At 41.2% G+C, this 20,379-nt stretch overlaps 1 protein-coding gene and 1 long non-coding RNA gene across 4 annotated transcripts in view; one reads left to right on the top strand and one right to left on the bottom strand.

Moving 5' to 3' along the window:
• Positions 1-18,476, top strand: part of LOC126981855 (5-phosphohydroxy-L-lysine phospho-lyase-like) — an 18,540-nt gene extending 64 nt beyond the window's left edge. The window contains exons 1-12 of the mRNA XM_050833452.1: positions 1-103; positions 6,524-6,642; positions 7,732-7,837; positions 8,294-8,422; positions 10,364-10,457; positions 10,694-10,902; positions 11,092-11,268; positions 11,660-11,853; positions 12,355-12,454; positions 12,833-12,980; positions 14,524-14,623; positions 16,748-18,476. The exon at positions 1-103 is cut by the window's left edge and continues 64 nt beyond it. Of these exons, the coding sequence (XP_050689409.1) occupies positions 45-103; positions 6,524-6,642; positions 7,732-7,837; positions 8,294-8,422; positions 10,364-10,457; positions 10,694-10,902; positions 11,092-11,268; positions 11,660-11,853; positions 12,355-12,454; positions 12,833-12,980; positions 14,524-14,623; positions 16,748-16,752 (1,440 nt within the window). The 5' untranslated portion in view covers positions 1-44 and the 3' untranslated portion in view covers positions 16,753-18,476. The remainder of the gene's footprint in view (positions 104-6,523; positions 6,643-7,731; positions 7,838-8,293; positions 8,423-10,363; positions 10,458-10,693; positions 10,903-11,091; positions 11,269-11,659; positions 11,854-12,354; positions 12,455-12,832; positions 12,981-14,523; positions 14,624-16,747) is intronic.
• LOC126981874 (uncharacterized) overlaps positions 1-19,475 on the bottom strand; it is a 34,889-nt gene extending 15,414 nt beyond the window's left edge. The window contains exons 1-3 of one of the 3 annotated variants that reach the window (XR_007734265.1): positions 19,222-19,475; positions 18,779-18,962; positions 14,051-14,186 (exon numbers count right to left, since the gene is read on the bottom strand). This is a non-coding gene — a long non-coding RNA (uncharacterized LOC126981874). Of the gene's footprint in view, positions 1-14,050; positions 14,492-18,778; positions 18,963-19,221 lie in introns of those variants that run through there. The other 2 variants (XR_007734266.1, XR_007734247.1) reach the window with 2 other exon arrangements.
• Between the last annotated feature and the right edge of the window lie 904 nt (positions 19,476-20,379).

Here is a 20,379-nt window from a genome sequence, read left to right as displayed (position 1 = left end):
GAGACATAACTGAGGGTGCCAGAGGGGCGGAGTGTGTTGCCAGGATGGATAAAAAGACACTGACGAAGCAGGAGACGCTAGCGCTCAGGCGAAAGCACATAGGGTAAAGTATTGATCTGCTGGCGTGCTGAGAGGAATGTTACACCTGTATTCTGCCTGTCTGTTTGAAGGTCACTGTGAACGCTGCGGCGGTGGTGGTGGTGGTTGATAATTCTGCTTTCCCGGGACAATAGAAGTTAAACAGTACCTCTCACGTTTGATTTATAACATACAGTACTGTTGAGAGAAATGTTACACCTGTATTCTGCCTGTCTGTCTGAAGGTCACTGTGAATGCTTGTGCTACTGACGCTGCGGTGGAGGTGAGATAATTCTGTTTTCTCGGGACAATACAAGATAAACAGCATCTCCCTAGCTTGCAATAGAAGACTCAAGTACCGGCAAAGAGGAATGGGGGCTCGATTCATGTGATATCTTCTACGAATGCGCACGAATGAGTAACAATCTGACGTTGGGTGATGGTGAGATAGTGATAATTCTGCTTTCCCGAAATAATACGAGTTAAACAGTATCTCCCAAGCTTGCAATAGAGAATTCAAGTACTGCGGAAGAGGAACGCGGACTCAATTCATGTGATATCTCCTATACGAGGATGCAAGAATGAGTTATAATCTGTCCCCGGGCGATGGTCTCTAGACAGATCTCAATCAACAAAACAATGAAACCTGATATATGCGTTGTTTCACACGCACGCACTGACCTACATAATTATATACTGGAAAAGGGACATGTTGATGCTGTTGAATTGATGTCAGACTGTTTATAATGTCAGTGTACTGATATCGTCAAACCTGATTAATGTTAGCCTACCTCACACGCACGCACGCACGCTCTGATGTTACCTATATTGGCGAAGCGAAATGAAGACGCTGTTAATTAATGTCATGACCGACTTTTTATTAGGTCACTGTAGATCGTATACCAAAGTAGCTTCATGACACGTAGATCGTATACCAAAGTAGTTTCATGACACGTAGATCGCATTCCAAAGTAGTTTCATGACACGTAGATCGCATACCAAAGTAGTTTCATGACACGTAGATCGCATACCAAAGTAGTTTCATGACTCGTAGATCGCACACCAAAGTAGTTTCATGACACGTAGATCGCATACCAAAGTAGTTTCATGACACGTAGATCGCACACCAAAGTAGCTTCATGACACGTAGATCGCATACCAAAGTAGTTTCATGACACGTAGATCGCACACCAAAGTAGCTTCATGACACGTAGATCGTATACCAAAGTAGTTTCATGACACGTAGATCGCATTCCAAAGTAGTTTCATGACACGTAGATCGCATACCAAAGTAGTTTCATGACACGTAGATCGCATACCAAAGTAGTTTCATGACTCGTAGATCGCACACCAAAGTAGTTTCATGACTCGTAGATCGCATACCAAAGTAGTTTCATGACTCGTAGATCGCACACCAAAGTAGTTTCATGACAAGTAGATCGCACACCAAAGTAGTTTCATGACTCGTAGATCGCACACCAAAGTAGTTTCATGACACGTAGATCGCACACCAAAGTAGTTTCATGAGACGTAGATCGCATACCAAAGTAGTTTCATGAGACGTAGATCGCACACCAAAGTAGTTTCATGAGACGTAGATCGCATACCAAAGTAGTTTCATGAGACGTAGATCGCACACCAAAGTAGTTTCATGAGACGTAGATCGCATACCAAAGTAGTTTCATGACACGTAGATCGCATACCAAAGTAGTTTCATGACACGTAGATCGCATACCAAAGTAGTTTCATGACACGTAGATCGCATACCAAAGTAGTTTCATGACACGTAGATCGCATACCAAAGTAGTTTCATGACACGTAGATCGCATTCCAAAGTAGCACCGTCTTTTGTTTCTCATATCCTTCTCTGTTCATGAAGGGGACTCTGCTTGGGTCTGTTATTTTTTTTTTCACTTGATGCCCTTTCATGGATCTCAATAATAATAATAATAATAATAATAATAATAATAATAATAATAATAATAATAATAATAATACATTCGTAGTTAGGTGTATGGGATATCGGAATACTATATACACACCCTCAGTTAAGAGTGTAAGTGATATAAGAATAACGAAAAGAAATTGGGATGTTGTTGTTCATATATTTCGTATGGCCGCAAGAATTCCAGGACCATGTTCTTAATTATTTCGAAGCCCAAGAACACACATTTGATAAGGCTTTCGTAGGAGTTTTGGGCATGTGCAGGGGTAATTTTAGGACCCCTCTGGCAGTATGGTAATTCCTTTGTGCCATGAACCTACAAAACACACTTATTAGAACGCGATTGATCTCCTTTTCGGCCTTTGGGAATACAGTCGTCCCTCAAATAGTACGGCTCCCAATAGTTCGGTTTCGGTTTTATGTGGCTTTTCATTGACTGATTGATTGATTGATTAATAGTTTATTGTTGCGGGTAAACAACAAGGGAGAAGGGAGGAACATGCCATCCCAACCCCCAGGCAGGACAGTGTGTGATCATACAACTATTAGTACATATGTAGGTAGCACCATGAAACTAAAATGATACAATGGTAGGAAGGAAAGCACAACAGGGGAGGGGGCGGTACCTCCCCCTGGACAATAAGACAATAAAATGTGGGGACAGAGAACATTGCCCAAGCACTAGATGGGAATGAATACAGAGACAGAGTAGATTTTTTTTAGGATTTTTGAATTTCCAGATGAGCAAGAAATTTGAAAATCCTAAAAAGATCTTCTACGTCAATCCGTATAAGACCAAAACCGAACTATTGGAAACTGTACTATTTGAGGGATGACTGTAGCTGGTGCGAGAGCCGGAAGCGGAAGGGTCTGAGAATACCGATCCTGTATACCTTCTTTCCACGGGCTAATGTTGTGATCGTGAGTCTACAACCCCAATGCAATATAACCTGACCATTACTACCTCAAACGCGTGCAGTAAAGTGTATAATCGAGACAAAGGGAGCAGCGAGTAACGGGCTTTTTTTTTTATTATTGTTTCCTTTTTTTGTGTGTGCCCTTGAGCGGTCTCCTTTGTTGTAAAAAAAAAAAAAAAAGAGAGAGAGAGAGAGAGAGAGAGAGAGAGAGAGAGAGAGAGAGAGAGAGAGAGAGAGAGAGAGAGAGAGAGAGAGAGAGAGAAGTACACTATGCGCGAGATGTCTTTCGTGAGAGCGCAGGAATTATTTAAAAGTCTGTCACAAGCGATGCAGTGGTGACATTTCTACATCCACAGACAGAGAGAGAGAGAGAGAGAGAGAGAGAGAGAGAGAGAGAGAGAGAGAGAGAGAGAGAGAGAGAGAGAGAGATGCACAGACAGACAGACACCAAGAATCTTCCACGAGAACGCTAATTAATCTTCATACTAATTATAATGTTATCACACACCTGACCAAACACACCTGAGCGAGGCTACGTGACGCACCCAGGGGAGGAGGAGGAGGATGGAGTAGAGGAGGAAAAGGAGGAGTAGAAAACAAAGAGGAAGAGAAGAAAGAAAATATGAAATAGGAAGAGGAGGAGGAGGAAGGGGAGGCGGAGAATTAGTAGGAGGAGACAAGAGAGGAGGAAAAAAAAAGAGGAAGTGAGGAAAGAGAAAATATGGAAGAGGAAGAGAATCAGATGGAAAGAAGAGGAGGAAGAGTAAGAGGAGGAGGAGACGACAGAGAAGAAAACAAAAAGGTAGAGGTGAGGAAAGAGGAAATAGGGAAGAGGAAGAGGAGGAGAGGAGGAAAAGTAAGAAGAGGAATACGAAAGGAGGAGGAAGAGGAGGGGAATAAGAAGTGGCCAAGAGAGGAGGAGAAGAAAACAAAAAGGAAATGAGGAAGGAGAATATGTGAAAGAGGAAGAGGAGGAAAAAGAGGGATAAGGGAGGAGGAGGAGGAGGAGGACGAGGAGCTACCGGGACACCTGAGTAAAAATAAACACTTGAGAATGCAAGTTATGAAGGACTTTTTTTTTAAGATTTTACTTTCTTTCTTTCTTGCTTGCTTGCTATCTTTTCCTTTGTCTTTATTCACACGGGGTTTCATACATTTGTATATTATTATTAAAAGCTATGCCGAGTTATTTTTTTCCCTTTCTTTCTGTCTTTCCTATAGTTTTTATTTCTTCACAAAGACAATCACACGATCATACAACACATGGGCACAATCTAATACACACAAAAAAATCTAAGGAGGACCTCATCAACCTCTAAGTAGCTCTCTCTCTCTCTCTCTCTCTCTCTCTCTCTCTCTCTCTCTCTCTCTCTCTCTCTACACATATACACACACACACACAAACACACTCCGGGACTTTGTGATTTACCAAACCAACGTCGCATTTGAACAAGATTAATCAACAAACATATCTTTAAAATTTATTCATATATTCTGATTATCAAGTAGATCACATCAGCGATTAGGGGGGAGAGAGAGAGAGAGAGAGAGAGAGAGAGAGAGAGAGAGAGAGAGAGAGAGAGAGAGAGAGAGAGAGAGAGAGATTGTATATCCCAACGATTCTCCTTCCCTTCCTTTCCATTTTATCTTATCTTCCTTTTCCTTCGTTCTCTCCTAATCACCCCTCCCCTTCCCTTCTTTCCTCCCCTTCATATATCTCCTTATCTTCCCTTTCCTTCGTTCCATCAAAATCACTCCTTTCTTTTCCTTCTTTCCCCTTCCCATCATTTATTCTATCTTCCTTTACGTAGCTAATGTTTTTATCTTGTACATCAGCGACTTTCCTTCCTTTTCTTTCCCTTCTCTTCCCTTCCCCTTCCTTTCATCTATCTTATCGTCCCTTTCCTCCCCTCCGGCACAGGAAGTGAGGGAGACAAGAGGGGGAAGGGTCATGGCTACCCCTCCCGACGATATGAGTTCCATCCTATGTATATACCCTTCGTGTGACCCTGACTTTAACATACGATAAGATTAAGAGCAACAGATTAACACAACATACCAACCCAGCCCAGTCCTTTGCTTGGCCTTGACTTACTCCGTGATAAGATTATAATTACGCAACAGGTTACCGGACTACTATGACACCAAGCAACTCACGGAGGTATACATATTCTTAATTAAACGTATCGCGCTCCCGTTACGATTATTTTCCAAGACCACAGAGATTTTTAACCGGGTCTTCATGGGTGATTTTCCCCGTTCGTGGTGCAAAAGTCTTTAGTAAAATTATCACGAGGATCACAACCCACTTAAGTCCATATTCTTAAACGTAACGAGCTCCCATTTACTAAGGCCACAGGGAAGACTAACCGGGTCTTTATGGGTGGTTATTCCAGTTCGTGACGCAGAAGTCGGGTAAAACTATCACGGGGATCACAACTCGACGCATCGGGCTCCATTTATGACAATTTACCAAGACCATAGAGAAGATCAATCGGGTCTTCATGAGTGATGTTCCCCGTTCGTAGTGCAGAAATCGTCTATGAACGTCCCAGCAACTTCTACGAGAGGCTTTTCAATACAGATACGCCGATACGTTTAATAAGAATATGGGCTTGTGTCAGTGTGGGAAAGATAATAGCCTAATGGAAAGAGTTTTCATTTAAGTAACCAAGAGCCAGTCCAGCCAGCAATACATAAGACGACATGCACTCCCTCCCTGGTCAGCTCTCACCTGTCCCTCTGTTCCGGAGCAGTAATAGAGGCAACAGTACTAAACGACATAAGGGCTTGAAGCATGAATGGGAATATAGTAGTAGTAGTAGTAGTAGTAGGAGAGAGAGAGAGAGAGAGAGAGAGAGAGAGATGCATGGTATTATCTCGACGGCTTATCAGAACACAGGATTAACTCTCTCTCTCTCTCTCACACACACACACACACACACACACACACACTGTCACCCAGAAATCACTACCTCGAAAAAATAAGTGGGTCTGTGCCCTTTACTCTGGGTCACGATCAACCTGAAGCCTATTACGATTACATGATGTATTAACCGTGATTACGGGAAGGACTGAAAGGTGAACTTGCAAATTTTAGAGTACATACTTGCTAACTTTTAGTAGTTCATAGGGTACATACCGTAGATTCCTAACCCTCGGCAAGTTATGGGGTCCACTGTATAACCAACGATGCTAATGTAATCGCAAAAGTAATTACGATTATTTTTTTAATGTATTCGATTACGATTACGAATACTTTAAAAAAATAAGAGGGTAATCGATTACGATTACCCCGTGTCTGACCAGGAATGTGAAAAGCCCTCATGAAAACCCGATTAACCTCCTTTCCGGACTTTGGAAATAGTTGATGTGGGAGGTGGAAGCGTCTGAGAAAACCGCCCTATAGCCTATTATGTCCCTTTGATCAGATAGGAACTGTCATAAACTCTGAAGAATCTGCTCTGTTATAACGTTCTGGGCTTAAGTGAAGTCAATGCGATGGAAATGAGCACTGAGGCCACGCGCAGCTATTGAGTATGCCCCCGACTTCACCTTCCCTTACCCCTCCCTTCCCTTCCAGGCCCTCGTGCAAGCTGTTCTTCCGGAGCGACCCCCTCAAGATCGTAAGGGCCTCAGGATGCTACATGTACGACGAGGAGGACAACCGATACCTCGACTGCATCAACAACGTCTGCCACGGTAAGAACGCGAGGCACCACCTTTGTTTCCTTCAGGAGTCTTTGGGGGGAATGTAATAGTTGGCCACACACTCAAAAATATAATAGTTGCCAACATACACACACACACACACAAAATAAAATCGTGAACAGAAATAACTTATCTTACCTGGGTCTTCTTTTCAAGGTCCCCCCACCCTCCCCCTCCCGATCATGGTCACTATTTTTCAGCCACAGACTATAGTTGTGTGGTTATGATAATTTCTGTCAGTGGGCGGTAAGATATGGAGACACGGTAGGGGGGGGGTGGGGTGGGGGGTGGAAGGGGCGGTTGAAAGTCGGACACCAAATTCGAACTTGTCAAAGTGTCAAATGTTGCCAGATAAGAACAAACTCATGAAGGAAGTGCATGCTGGTCTGCCTATCAATACTGACCCCATCACCATTTTCATCACTGACTTCCGATATCACTACCCCACTTAAAGCTTTTCCCAACGTTCTCTCTCTCTCTCTCTCTCTCTCTCTCTCTCTCTCTCTCTCTCTCAACCCCTGTCACCCTTGCTATCTCTTTAACAGTTAACACAAAAAGCGTATAGTGTTAAAAGAATGAGAGAATGCATAATATTGTAAGCTTTTATGTACTCTACAATCTACATGAACGTTCGTAACGCTTCGGAGTATTTAAAAAAAAGTCTACGGAAATTAAAACCAGATTTCACTTGTTCCGCCACGATCTTCGCAACTTAAGTAATTATATCTCTCCTCTCCTCTTCCCTCTACTGCTTATTTTTGTACCTTTATCACATACTTATCCCTTTATAGATATAGCATGCATCTTATATTATGGCTATATAAATTTGCTTATCTATCTATCTATCTATCTATTAATTTCTTCCCCAACAGTCGGCCATTGTCACCCCCATGTAGTAATTTCCACTTATTATTTCTCCTTCGTGCGTCTAATTACTTACCTAGTCTATCATTTATTTATCCCTGTCAAACATCTTATCTATCTATCTATTAATTTCTTCCCCAACAGTCGATTATTTCTCCATTTATTTATCCCTGTCAAACATCTTATCTATCTATCTATTAATTTCTTCCCCAACAGTCGGCCATTGTCACCCCCACGTGGTCTCGGCAGCAACTCGGCAAATGGCCATCCTCAACACAAACAGCCGATTCCTGCACGATAACCTGGTCCTCTATGCAGAAAGGTAGTTATGTAGTGTTGTTATGTCTGTGTCTGGGTGGGTAGTGACGCTGTGCTGTTGATTTTTTCACTCTCGCTCCTCCTTTCCTTTCCTTCTCATCCCTCGACGCAAATGGTTCCCCTGTTTCGTGTTCTCTCTCTCTCTCTCTCTCTCTCTCTCTCTCTCTCTCTCTCTCTCTCTCTCTCTCTCTCTCTCTCTCTTTTTTCATTTTATACCATTATTTTTTCATGCTTATTCACATTATTTCTGTCCTTCACAACCTCCTCTCTTCTCCTCCATCTCTCTCCCCTTCCCCTCAAAAATATCTAATGCCTAGCTTCCTTTCCTCCCTCTTTATCATTACTGTTATCACTATTTTCATCCTTTACCACTTCTTTCTCCCTCCTTATCCTTCTCTCTCATAAATAAATAAATAAATAAATAAACACCCTTATGCCGTTTCCTTCCTCCTTCGGCCAGGCTCACGTCGCTCTTCCCCCCAAAGCTGAGCGTGTGTTTCTTCGTCAATTCCGGCAGCGAGGCGAACGACCTGGCCCTCCGCATGGCCCGCACCTACACCAGACACCGAGACGTCATTACCCTGGATCAGTGAGTTCGTCCAACTGGCCCTCTTAGCTGAACTCTCTCTCTTGTTTATTTGTTACATGTTGAAGACCACGCACGAGCACTTCTTCCATTCCGTTCTTCCTTTTAGCGTTTTGAAATGTAGTCTTAATAACTCTCCCTTAGGGTATTAAATTTCATAAAAGCTTACACTCGTTTTTTACTGTTTACATGAATGGAATTTGTAGCTGTTTGTTGTAGGGCTGCAATGTGCTCTTGTTCCATGGGGTGTTAAGCTACAGTGCATTAAGGGTGGGGTGTTAAGTTACATACTGTGGTTCATACACGAGGAATTTTTCCATTACTCCTTCTGCTGTTTATGTGAGTCGAGTCTGTTTATAGGGTTGATATGTGGTCTTAATAATTCTTCCTTCCTCGGTACATTTAGTTTGGTCAGTTATTATGTGTTAAAGTTTTCATGAGGACTTTTTACTCTCCATTCACTTTTTATAGAAGTGGAGCTTGTAGTTTTAAAATATGTGGTCTTCTTTCTTGGTGGGTTGGATTTGGCTGGCTTTCAAAAGTTTATATATTCTTCTGTCAATGTTAGTACTAAAATTTGATAGTTGTTAGTAAGAATAAGAAAGTTAGCAGTAAGAATGTAAGGTTTAATATGTGTTTTTCCTAGGTGTTATTAGGTTGAGTTTTACAAGTGCATATGCTATCTATAAAAAAAATTCTACTCTCTACATTCAAAGCTGATGCTGCTAATATAATTTTATGTAGTTAGTTTTATATTTTCAAGGCCATCAATGACAATGAAAGTGTATCATAACATAATTTTAACATAGTAAGCCATAGAAGGAGAAGCCTTTAACCCGGTAGCAGTGATGGGCCAAATTTGTGGCTTTACCATGTAGCAGTGACAGGCCAAATTTGTGCCATGATATAAACCCCCCAAAATAGATGATACATAATCTGATCACAAATGCTTTGATATATATTATGAAATGGTTTGTGTGAGGGGTGATTTTTTCTCATTTTTCTCGCTTGGAGGGACCATTAAGAAACATGATCCCCGCTGCTGCCGGGTTAAAGCATGACTGTTTAAACACCTATTCTATAATCTTTGCCAATCCCTTCATATGAACAGATTCTAAAACTTTGTCAGGGGTAGTATAGCCTTTGATCTTTCCGATAAGCATGCTATCATTTCACTCTCCATTTTTATTAAGAAGCATGAATTACAGGGATATGGAAAAAAAACCTAGTCTATATACCATGAAAAAAAGACTGAAGTATATGATTTGGGAGGTCATTGCTTTTATTTTACTGCCAATGTAGGATTTGAGGTCAATCCTTTTTAACAGCTATAATTTCAAAGGTCAACATTCTTTTATTTAACTGCCGATGTCAAGATGTCAAGACAGTGATGGTGTAAATGAGCTGTGTCAGTGGCGGATCTAGAAAATAATTTAATGACGTAATTAACAAAAATTCACATAGTACTCAAACAGACACTAATCATTCCCTTCCTAGCCCCTCTTTTGCATTGTATAGAGATGTTACTATTTTCATTGGGGTGGGCATGTAACCAGATGCCTCCCCCTACCCTCTGGATCTGCCACTGAGCTGTGATGATAGTGAACATAGACCAACAGTTATTGCCAGTCATGCGGGGACTCTCAAGCATGGAGGTGATCTTGAGCCAGTAATGCATTCCACAGATGATCAAGTTTATCTTATGAACACATTAAAGAAAGGTAGCACTAGATTTTAAGGACTAATATAATAGCTGTATGATTCTTCATATATGGCATACCTGACAAATTGCTAGTCAAACTTTTTTTTAATTAATGAAGGGGCTGTTTTTATCATGTTCAGACTTTGCAGTGAGCTAAGGGTTGCCTTGTAGGCCTGGTAGCGAGGGTGAGTTAGTGGCTGTGCTGGCTTGGTGGCCCTCCAGTGATAATGCTTCCCCCACAGTGCTTACCACGGTCATGTCACATCCTTGATCGACATCTCGCCATACAAGTTTAATCACCCCGGTGGTGACGGGAAACCTGACTGGGTCCATGTTGTGAGTGTTTGTGCACATTTACCTAGGGACAGGCTGTCCAGTGCTCCTTGAGCTTAAGTGCCTTGTTTCCCTCCTCAATGGGAAAGTTACCATTTCCATAAAGTCTTCTTTCACATATCAGAAGAGCATAAGGAAATATGCACAGCATATATGTCATGTTTTTCTGATATCAAATAATAATATTCATTTTAACGGTTTACTCATTAATACAGAGCATGAAACTCTCTTCCAAACAGGCGCCCGTAGCTGACACGTACAGAGGAATGTACACAGACAAAGACTTTACTATCGAGGAATTGTCCGAGAAGTATGCGCACGAGGTGAAGAAGCTGTGTCATAAAGCCAACGAGGAGGGAGGTGGCGTGTGTGTCTTCTTCGCCGAGTCAATGCAATCTTGTGGGGGACAGATCGTCTACCCGCCGGGATACCTCCGCCAAGTCTACAGGTATGGCTGTACTAAAGGAAAAAGTATTTGTGCTTGCTTTACCCACACAAGTGTGCAGAGAATACAAGACCATGAATATCTAAGAACACGACTCTAATAACAATACCCATTAGTACGTGATGAATTTAGGCAAGTGGATAAGAAGACATCAGTGTGTTTAAGACTGCAACTAATCCCATGCCCTTTCAGACACATTCGAGAGGCCGGCGGTGTTTGTCTGGCCGATGAAGTCCAGGTCGGGTTTGGCCGTGCCGGCTCGCACATGTGGGCCTTCCAGACGCAGGGAGATGACGTAGTGCCGGACATTGTGACTCTGGGAAAGCCGATGGGCAATGGTCACCCTGTGTCTGCAGTCATCACCACAAGGTATGGTTGGCATTCTCAGACGCTTCCGCCTCTTACATCAACTATTTCCAAAGGCCAAATAGGAGGTCACTCATGTTCTATTGAGTGTTTCTTGAGGTTCTTGGAACAGAGGAAGGATCAGACTACCACCAGGGCCATTAATCTACCCCTGGAAATGACCAAAATTCCTACAAAAATGTCAAATAATATGTGTGCTTGGGTGCTAAAATGTTGAAGAATATGGCCAAAATGCCCCTCCCAGCTTAACGCTATCATTGTCTAAGTTATTGTCCATATTAATAGAAAAAAGCTGTAAGAACTTTCTCATTTTTTCTTTTTTCATTTACAAATGCTGACAATTTTGAACCCACAGGAAATACAGTGCTTTCATGTTTTCTTTTCTCATTTACAGGGAAATTGCTGATAGTTTTGGGTCGACGGGAATGGAATACTTCAACACCTTTGGCGGCAACCCCGTGTCCGCGGCCGTGGCAAACGCAGTCCTCGACGTTATAGAGGATGAAAAGCTGTTGGAAAATGCCTCCACAGTCGGCAACTTCCTTCTGCAGGAATTCAGAAAGCTACAGAAAAAGTATCAACTGATTGGTAGGTGGATACACACTGAATTATCCTTTGAATGTAGTAGTTCTTCCAATTTTAAGTAATTATTCTCTTTTTTTCTTTTTCTAACTGGTGACCTTCAGAAAAAGCATCAACTGACTAGCAGCTGTGTGACAATCATTAAAAGTGTGATGGTGATGAAAATGAGGATGATAATGAAGCAGACCCTGATGGTGAAAAAGAAAAAAAGAATAACCTACCTAAAAGGCCAAATGTAAAATAGATAAATAGATAAATGATGATAATGAACGTGACAGAACCCAACGAAAAAAAAAAAAATAAATAAATAAATAAATAAATAAAAAAAGCCTACTGACATTACAGGCCAAATAAAAAGTAAATAAATAAAAAATGGTGATGTGAATGTTGTATTGGTGATTGTCTTTCCGCTATGGGGTAAATGTAAAACAAATGAAAAAAGAAAGAAAGGGAGAAAGAAAAAAGAAAATGGTGATGGTAGTGTTGTATCGGTGAATGTCTTTCCAGGTGACGTGAGAGGTCAGGGGATGTTTCTAGGCTTGGATTTGGTGAAGAACAGAGAAACGAGGGAGCCAGCCACTGCTGAGGCTGCCTTCATCAACAAAAGGTCAGTTGTGCCTGTGACTTAAACTCTTTCCAATGGGGGTGCATCAAGACACCTCTCCATCCAAAACTGACCCTCTCTTGCAGCACCTCAATTCTATGTACTTATATTGAAGCAGTGCTGAGGTATCTATTATTGTTTTTGTTTTTTTGACCTTGAGTTGCTTCCTTTACTGTAAACAAACAAGCCAACAAAAACTAGTTCTCTACCATGGCACCTCTACCTCTGTTGTGTCTGTGCATGCTGTCTTTCACTGACATCATTATGCAGACACAGACAACAGGCATACAGTATTAGGAGGGGGAGTAAGGGGCATTAAGCAGTATAGTTAGAAGTATACATAACGATATGAATAGCTTTTTTTATTGTGTCATCTTCCAGGCTAAAGGAGAGACACGTGTTGCTGAGTGCGGACGGCCCCCACAGGAATGTCCTCAAGTTTAAGTCGCCTCTCGTCTTCAGTGTGGAAGATGCCATGGAGTTAGTCAGTAAATTAGATGCAATAATGGACGAAATGGAGCAAGTTGAGGTACGTCGCAGCATCTCTACTATTGTTATTATTATTTTTATGCCAAGGAGTTAGCCGGGAAACTAAATGCCATATATTGGGCAAGATGGAAGAAGTCGAGGTAGGTTGTTGTACTCTAAATCGAGCATCTACTTTTACTTTTATGCCAAGGAGTTAGATGGTGTATTAGATGCCATAACAGAGGAGATGGAGTAAGATGAAGTAGATTGTTGTATTTTAATGTGGTTTTTCTCATGTGGTCCATTAACCCAGTAACAGCGACAGGCCAAATTTGTGCCATGATATAAACCCCCCAAAATAGATGATACATAAACTGATCACAAATGTTTCAATATATATTATGAAATGGTTTGTGTGAGTGATGATTTTTTCTCATTTTTCTCGCTTAGAGGGAACATTAAGAAACATGATCCCCGCTGCTACCGGGTTAATTAAGACAGTATCAACAATTCTAAGATGACATCACTTCTCTGAATAAATACCTTTCAAATACATGTACAGACAAAGCAACCAAACAGGATATTGTGCTTTAATGTTGTTGTGCTGTAATGTTGGTGTATTGAAATGAACTAAAGTCAAAGTAAACTGTAAATTAGGTCACTAAATTAGACTCCATCTTAGATGAAATGGAAAAAGTTGAGGTATGTTGTATGTACTTTAATCAACTCAAGCATCTCTATGACTGCTACGGAAAACCAAGATGAGGTATTGAAATGTACTACAGTCAGTGTGAAAATCAAACTTTATATAGATTGGTATTTCTTTTCTTTCTTTTCTGAGCTTAATTTTACCCCCATGCAAGTACTAAAGGGACTACTATAGAGAGCTGAGTTGAGGAACTAAAATGAAGTTTAGCTAAAGGAAAGTGTCAGAATCAAACTTTACAAAGGTGATATTTCTTTTCTATGCATCAGCCTAATTTTCCAGAGCAGGTTTATACCCTTATGCAAGTACCAATTGGATAACAATAGTAAGGTTGGGGGCATACGTGTGATAAATAAAAATTGCAAAACATATCCTAATCAAATTGCTTCTGTACCTAGTGCCAAAGGAATTCACAAGCCACTTACTTTTGAAGCTGTATGTTCCTCCAAGATGTAGTAGCATGGTGCCTAGCTATGAAGCCCTGAGTCCGGGTTGATCCCAGCCCACCCAGCTGTTCATCTTTCATCTCAGGCTGGTTAATAAATGTGTACTTGAGGAAACCTGGGGAAGAAAAACTGTGGTCACCTGGATGTCATACTTGCTCTGTGTCCCGTACCCTTACCCACCACAGACCCAAAGATGAGGTGACAGAGATGAATACCAAGTGACGGCCATAACAAATCCCCCAAACTTTGTGACTAAATACTGGCTCTGTGTCCCGTACCCTTACCCACCACAGACCCAAAGATGAGGTGACAGAGATGAATACCAACAGTGACATCCATAACGAATCCCCCCAACTTTATTTATCATTTACTGTTTGCCGTTGATGAGGTTTCAGGCCCTGCTCCGCAATTAAATGCCTCAGAGGTAAATAGTATGCATTCTTTCCTTCCAGCACGCCATGAACGGAGTGATAGAGAAGGCAAGCGTTCTGGGCACAGACGCACCAAGCTCAAAGGCGCAGCACATGGGTAACAGTGAGATCCAAGTTAAAGGTAAGGATGTGAAGGTTAGCAGCTCATCTATTTCTGCTTGGCATTTATAACATACGTATTGTAATTTGTGCACTTAGTTTCATGCTTTTTTTTTTTTATATATACTGCTGGTGAAATGAAACTATTAATATTATTATTATTTTTAATCACACAATTCTGAGATTTAAGTGAAAGATGAACATTCTGAACATTTTTAAAGGCCAAGTTTGGGCTAATGTTGGTGCAGATTCTACTTCCTGGGGGATTAAATTTTTTCCTCAATCAAACATGTAATCACAGCCTTGAACAAGTCAACTTTCACCTCAGATAGATTTTTACCTGCATGTTTACAGTAGCTACTTAGTACAATTATTGTCATTATTGAGAGCCATGAAAGAGCATTAAGGGAAAATAAAAAATGGATAAAGACCCAAACAGACAGAGTCCCTTCAGTGAGCAGACATGGATATGAAAAAGAAAGACAGTGACAATAAAGGAGAGTAAAAAGGGAAGGGACAATCAATAGCTCATGAGTTTACAGTTTGCCGTTGACTTTTGCTTCAATCGTACCAATACCAACAGGAGAAACAATTTAATCTTGAAGTACAATATATTCTGATGTGGTCCATAAATTAAGACGACATCAACAGCTCTAAAATGACGTCACTTCTCTGAATAAAATCAATAAACATCTCTTAAATACAAGTCTAGTAAAAGCAACCAAACAGGATCTAAAAGTTACAATGCATGTAATATATTTAACTTGTTTCATCTCCTACTACATGTGCATCTAATGTCTTTTCTTTTCTTCAATACAAGCTTAATTAGAGAGAGGAAGGAAGGAAAAAAAGAGAAGGTATATATGTACTTTGTTTCACGTCTCTGTAGCATTAGGCAGTGGCATTATTACGATCATTTTTATCATTACTATTATCATTGAGATCCATGAAAGGGCATCAAGGGAAAATATATAAATGTGATATAAGGTTGTACTTTTAAATGTATCGGCACCTCAGTTGGCCTGTTTAAAAAGCCTGTCGTAGAAGTTGCTGGGATTTTCATGAACTGTTTTGTGATCCCAGTGATAGTTTTACCATCTTTTGCATCATGAACAGGAAAATCACTCATGAAACTCTGGTCACTCTCCTCTGTGGCCTTGGAAAACAGTTGTAATTGGAGCTTGATGCATTAACCCAGTAGCTGCGGGGATCATGTTTCTTAAAAGCCGATCCCTCTCAGCGAAAAAATGAAAAAAAAATCATCACTCACACAAACCATTTCATAATACATATCAATGCATTTGTGATCAGTTTATGCATCATCTATTTTGGGGGGTTTATATCAAGGCAAAAATTCGAGCCGTCGCTGGTACCAGGTTAAAAATATGGATGATAGACCCAACACAGTCATCCCTCCCCCCTTTTTTTACACTCAAGGGCAAAAAAATGGGCAGCTGAAGGGTAAAAAATAAATGAAATGATGAGCTGACATGGGTATGAAAATTAAAAGCCTAGCTACAGATAGAGGTAAACAAACATCTTTTTGATACAACTCCATGCAAAAACTGACCACTCTTTTCAGTCTTTTCGCCACTCATTCTACGTTCTTTATGGCAGTGATTAGCAGGCTTTTTTACTTGTTGATTTTTGCCCTTGAGCTGCTTCCATTTCCTGTAAAAAAATATCTATTAACCCAGTAGCAGCGGGGATCATGTTTCTTAATGGTCCCTCCAAGCGAGAAAAATGAGAAAAAATCACCCCTCACACGAACCATTTCATAATATATATCAAAGCATTTGTGATCAGATTATGTATCATCTATTTTGGGGGGTTTATAGCATGGCATAAATTTGGCCCGTCGCTGCTACCGGGTTAAGAAATCAAGCAGGATAAGCAAATACAACACCTATGTGCATCTAATTTAGCATCTTGAGTGGCCTCTTCCATCACATTACTGAGAGGGTCTAGTTAAATTAGTTAAAGAGCTAGTCCAAGTTGTTTAACAAGAACAATTTCATATACAAACTCTATGTTAGTTAGTAAATAGGTTGTGTGCTCTCTAGACTGACTTAGGGATATTAAAATTGTGTATGACTTATGATGTTAAAAGTTTCTCATATCAACACTTTTTTCTGTCTCGGTGCAGTGTGAAGGCACGTGAAGCTGGTGTCTGTGCGGAGGAATAGATGTCGTGTTGTTGCCGCTGCTCAACGGGTGAAGTTCTGATGCTGTTATAGGCATGCCAGGAATGTCCATGTACAGAAAAACCTTTATGGCTCGACACGATGGGGGCTCCCGCCTTGCCGAGTAATAGAATGCTGAGTGATAAGTTTTACTGTTGCTAAATGTGTTTAAGGCTTTGTTTAATAAAAAATATATATATCCTTAGACACAAAAGATTAGACAAGAGTATACTACTGATTATATATTTCTTTGAGCCAATATAGCAATCATATATTTTAGATACAATCTTATTTTAAGAATGTACATTGATATTTTATTATGCATTAGATAAGAGGTGTTGGAAATCTGCTTATGACAAGACTCTGTTAAACTCTATTATTGCAGTTTAGCTAAATCTTGGACTGTTGATGAACACTGAATTATTTTGTCACCATAAACAAACTGCCTAAGCCATTTTGTTTTCACTTTTTGGGAAATTTAAAGTGACTGCCTCCTCCTCCTCTTCCTACTTTCACCATGCAATCACTTTGTAACCATAAATTCCCTTCTCTCTCTCTCTCTCTCTCTCTCTCTCTCTCTCTCTCTCTCTCTCTCTCTCTCTCTCACCCTTCCATTTCTCTCAATTTGTCCCTTCCTTTATTCCTCCTTTTATTGCTTCTCTTTTTTTTCTTTTCTTTTCTTTCCTCATTCTCCTTTCTTTTCCTTTTTATTTATTATTTTTGTGACTTGTTTACCTCATTCTCTAAGTTGACTTGTGACATAAGCGGAAAAGTTAAGGCAATTATAGAGCACTCGCAGCCTAGCATGACAGGCAACTCTACCAATAATAACAAAAATAAAAAGTGCACTGCCTTCCACATGATGAAAAACTGAAAGCCGAAAATCTGCTACTCCCTTTTAAATGACCTTGGCAGTTTGTTTATGAGGGCGACGATTTTATGTTATTTTGGTGTATAAAAGAAATGCGTCCACTGATGAAAGCAACTCGTCCTCAATCATCTATGTAATACGAATGGTGCAGAGACAGAGCAGCTACTAGTGTCGCTAAGGGAGTCTTGATAACTGTATAGCTGTGTATCGACTATCAATTAGTATAACAAATCTGGGGAACCTAGTTAAATAATGTCTGGGGAAGGGCATAAGAGATAAGGTCGGTATTTTCAGATGCTTCCGCCTCTCATATCAACTACTTCCATAGGCCAAAAAGGAGATTAATCAGATTCTAATGAGGGTTTCTAAAGGTTTATGGTACAGAGGAAGGCTCAAACTACAGTCCCCCAGGGTCATAAAACTAGTACCTCTAAAAATACCCAGGACTCCTACGAAAGCCTTGTCAAATATGTAAGCTTGGGTGCTGAAATATTTAAGAATATGACCCTAAGCATGTTTGGGTGCATCTGCCCCTAGAGAACACAGCTTGTGAGACAGGGAACAAGCACTCGCACAAATACAAGCCATCAGGGGGAGCTTGTAAGAGTATGGGAAGAAACACTGAAGTACTAAATGGCTGTCCAGAATCATAGAATTTTATAGAGACCAGAATGAAGAACTGAACTGTGAATACTAAATGGCTGTAAAGAATTGTAGTATATTTTATAAAGCACAGGAAGAAAAACTGAACTGTGAGTACTAAATGGCTGTAAAGAATCCTAGTATGTATGCTATGTTAAATAAACTAGATGAGACTGAAATATGAGCATCAATGACATCCCACCAAGGAGCTGCTGGAGACTGGACACCAGAGGAACACAACTGAAAAGAAAGTGTGTGAATAAGCAGAGAAGATCAAGAGGAGGAGGACCTATGGTGATACTGTAGCCTAATATGAGACACTTCCCATCATATACGACATCTGTCACAAAACACACTAGAAGTTGATCCAGTTAGAGAGGGGTATCTTGATTTTGATATCACAGGTGACTTGAGGTTTCTCACAAGTCAGGCCTCTGTGTAATGACTGACTCGCCTGATGCAGAAAGCTTCCAAAACTCACTGAGGGAAGGGGGTATCTTTGGCTGATTAGCTAAGGAGTGGCTTTCCCATCTCGCTGGTCGTGGGTTCCATCCTTGGAGAAAGTATTATTCCTCCAAGGTTCCATCCCCGGGGCCAGTAAAACGCTTTCCTCTTCGGAGCTATAGTAGTGGAAATTCAGGGCGTTACATTTGTAAAGGCACCTCCTGTGAAAAAGAAACAAAACATGCAGAAAGGCCAGTATCCCACATACATGAAAATCGATACCGTTCCGGGCGTTCCCTACGTCTTGCATGCCACACTTTCCATCATTAACTCTTCCACCGTCTCAATCACTCGTCCATTCGATTCGTGTCTCCGCCCACCCCAGCAGCAGCACCTTCTTCAAGTTCTCTCATCAAGCATTCATTTCACGTCCCCAGCAGCAGCACCTTAATTACTTATTAGTTAGCAATAGTTACTTACTTTGTCTCACAGTCATGGTGATCCAGCCCTGGTGTCCCTGTCTTTCTTCTCTATAATAATACACTCGAACTTCTTTTTTTGACCTGTAATGCTTTAATTGTATTGCTTCTTATAATCTAGCCCTGTCTCCTTGATCCCTGTGGCTTGGCCCCTCCATTGTTTACGCATCTAGGGATGACCTGCGCATGGCGATCCTGTCTCACTGTTTCGAATCTAACTTGAGCCTTTAGGCACAGCTCCCCTGAGCCGTGCTACTGCCACATCACCCCATCACTCTCCTCAGAGGAGCTCGCTACCCCCCCCCCCCACTCTCCCTCTCTTATTTACGATTGATTGATTGATAGTTTATTGTTGCAAGTAAAACAACAAAGGAGAAGCATGCCGCGCAACCACCCAGACGGCTGGTAGAGAGATGCCCAATTCTTTCAAGGAGGAGGCCCAACAACGGGGTTGAGGGTGTCTCGGCCACCTTTTCACTCCCGTGGCACCGGGCAGGTCTCGAACCTACACCCCGCCGGAGCGCTTTTTCTGGATCTGGGATGTGATGCACAGGGCACCCGTACAGGTGCATAGCACGCATATTTTCTGTCCTGTTGATAGTTTCCACTATTACACTTTTCTTTTCACTCTCGCACAGTAATATTTTTTTTTATCAATCAATCGATCTTGATCTTGATCTTGATGTCACAGGTGGCTCAATTTTTTCTCCCCAGGGGCCTTTTCATCAGCTCCTGTGAAAAAAAAAAAAAAAAAGGAAAAAACATGTTCTCAGGCAAGATATCATTCCCTCATTCCTTCACGCCACACGCCCTCAGAAACTCTTTCCTTTCCTTCAATCACTCGTCCACTCGTCTCTCTCCACTGCCCCCCAGCAGCACCATCCCCACCCCTTGATCCCCCCGTTTATCGTCCCATCTCGCTCAAAAACACATGCATCATCTTCGTTCTCTCTCCCTGTCCTTTACACATTCCAGCACCACATGCTGCACAGTCTCGTCCACACCCTCACACAGCATACACATCTGGGACTCAGACCATCTATAGTTCCTTACATTCACATCTCACATCTGCGCTTTAGCACGGAAACAGAAAGATCACCTCCAGGCTTCCCTCATACCATACCTCCTCTTTTGGGGCCACTCTCTCTCCCTATACCAG

The sequence above is a fragment of the Eriocheir sinensis genome, chromosome 4, assembly GCF_024679095.1.
Source record: "Eriocheir sinensis breed Jianghai 21 chromosome 4, ASM2467909v1, whole genome shotgun sequence".
NCBI lineage: Eukaryota > Metazoa > Arthropoda > Malacostraca > Decapoda > Varunidae > Eriocheir > Eriocheir sinensis.
Note: the sequence above shows the minus strand (reverse complement) of the source record. Positions and strands in the feature narration are given on the sequence as shown.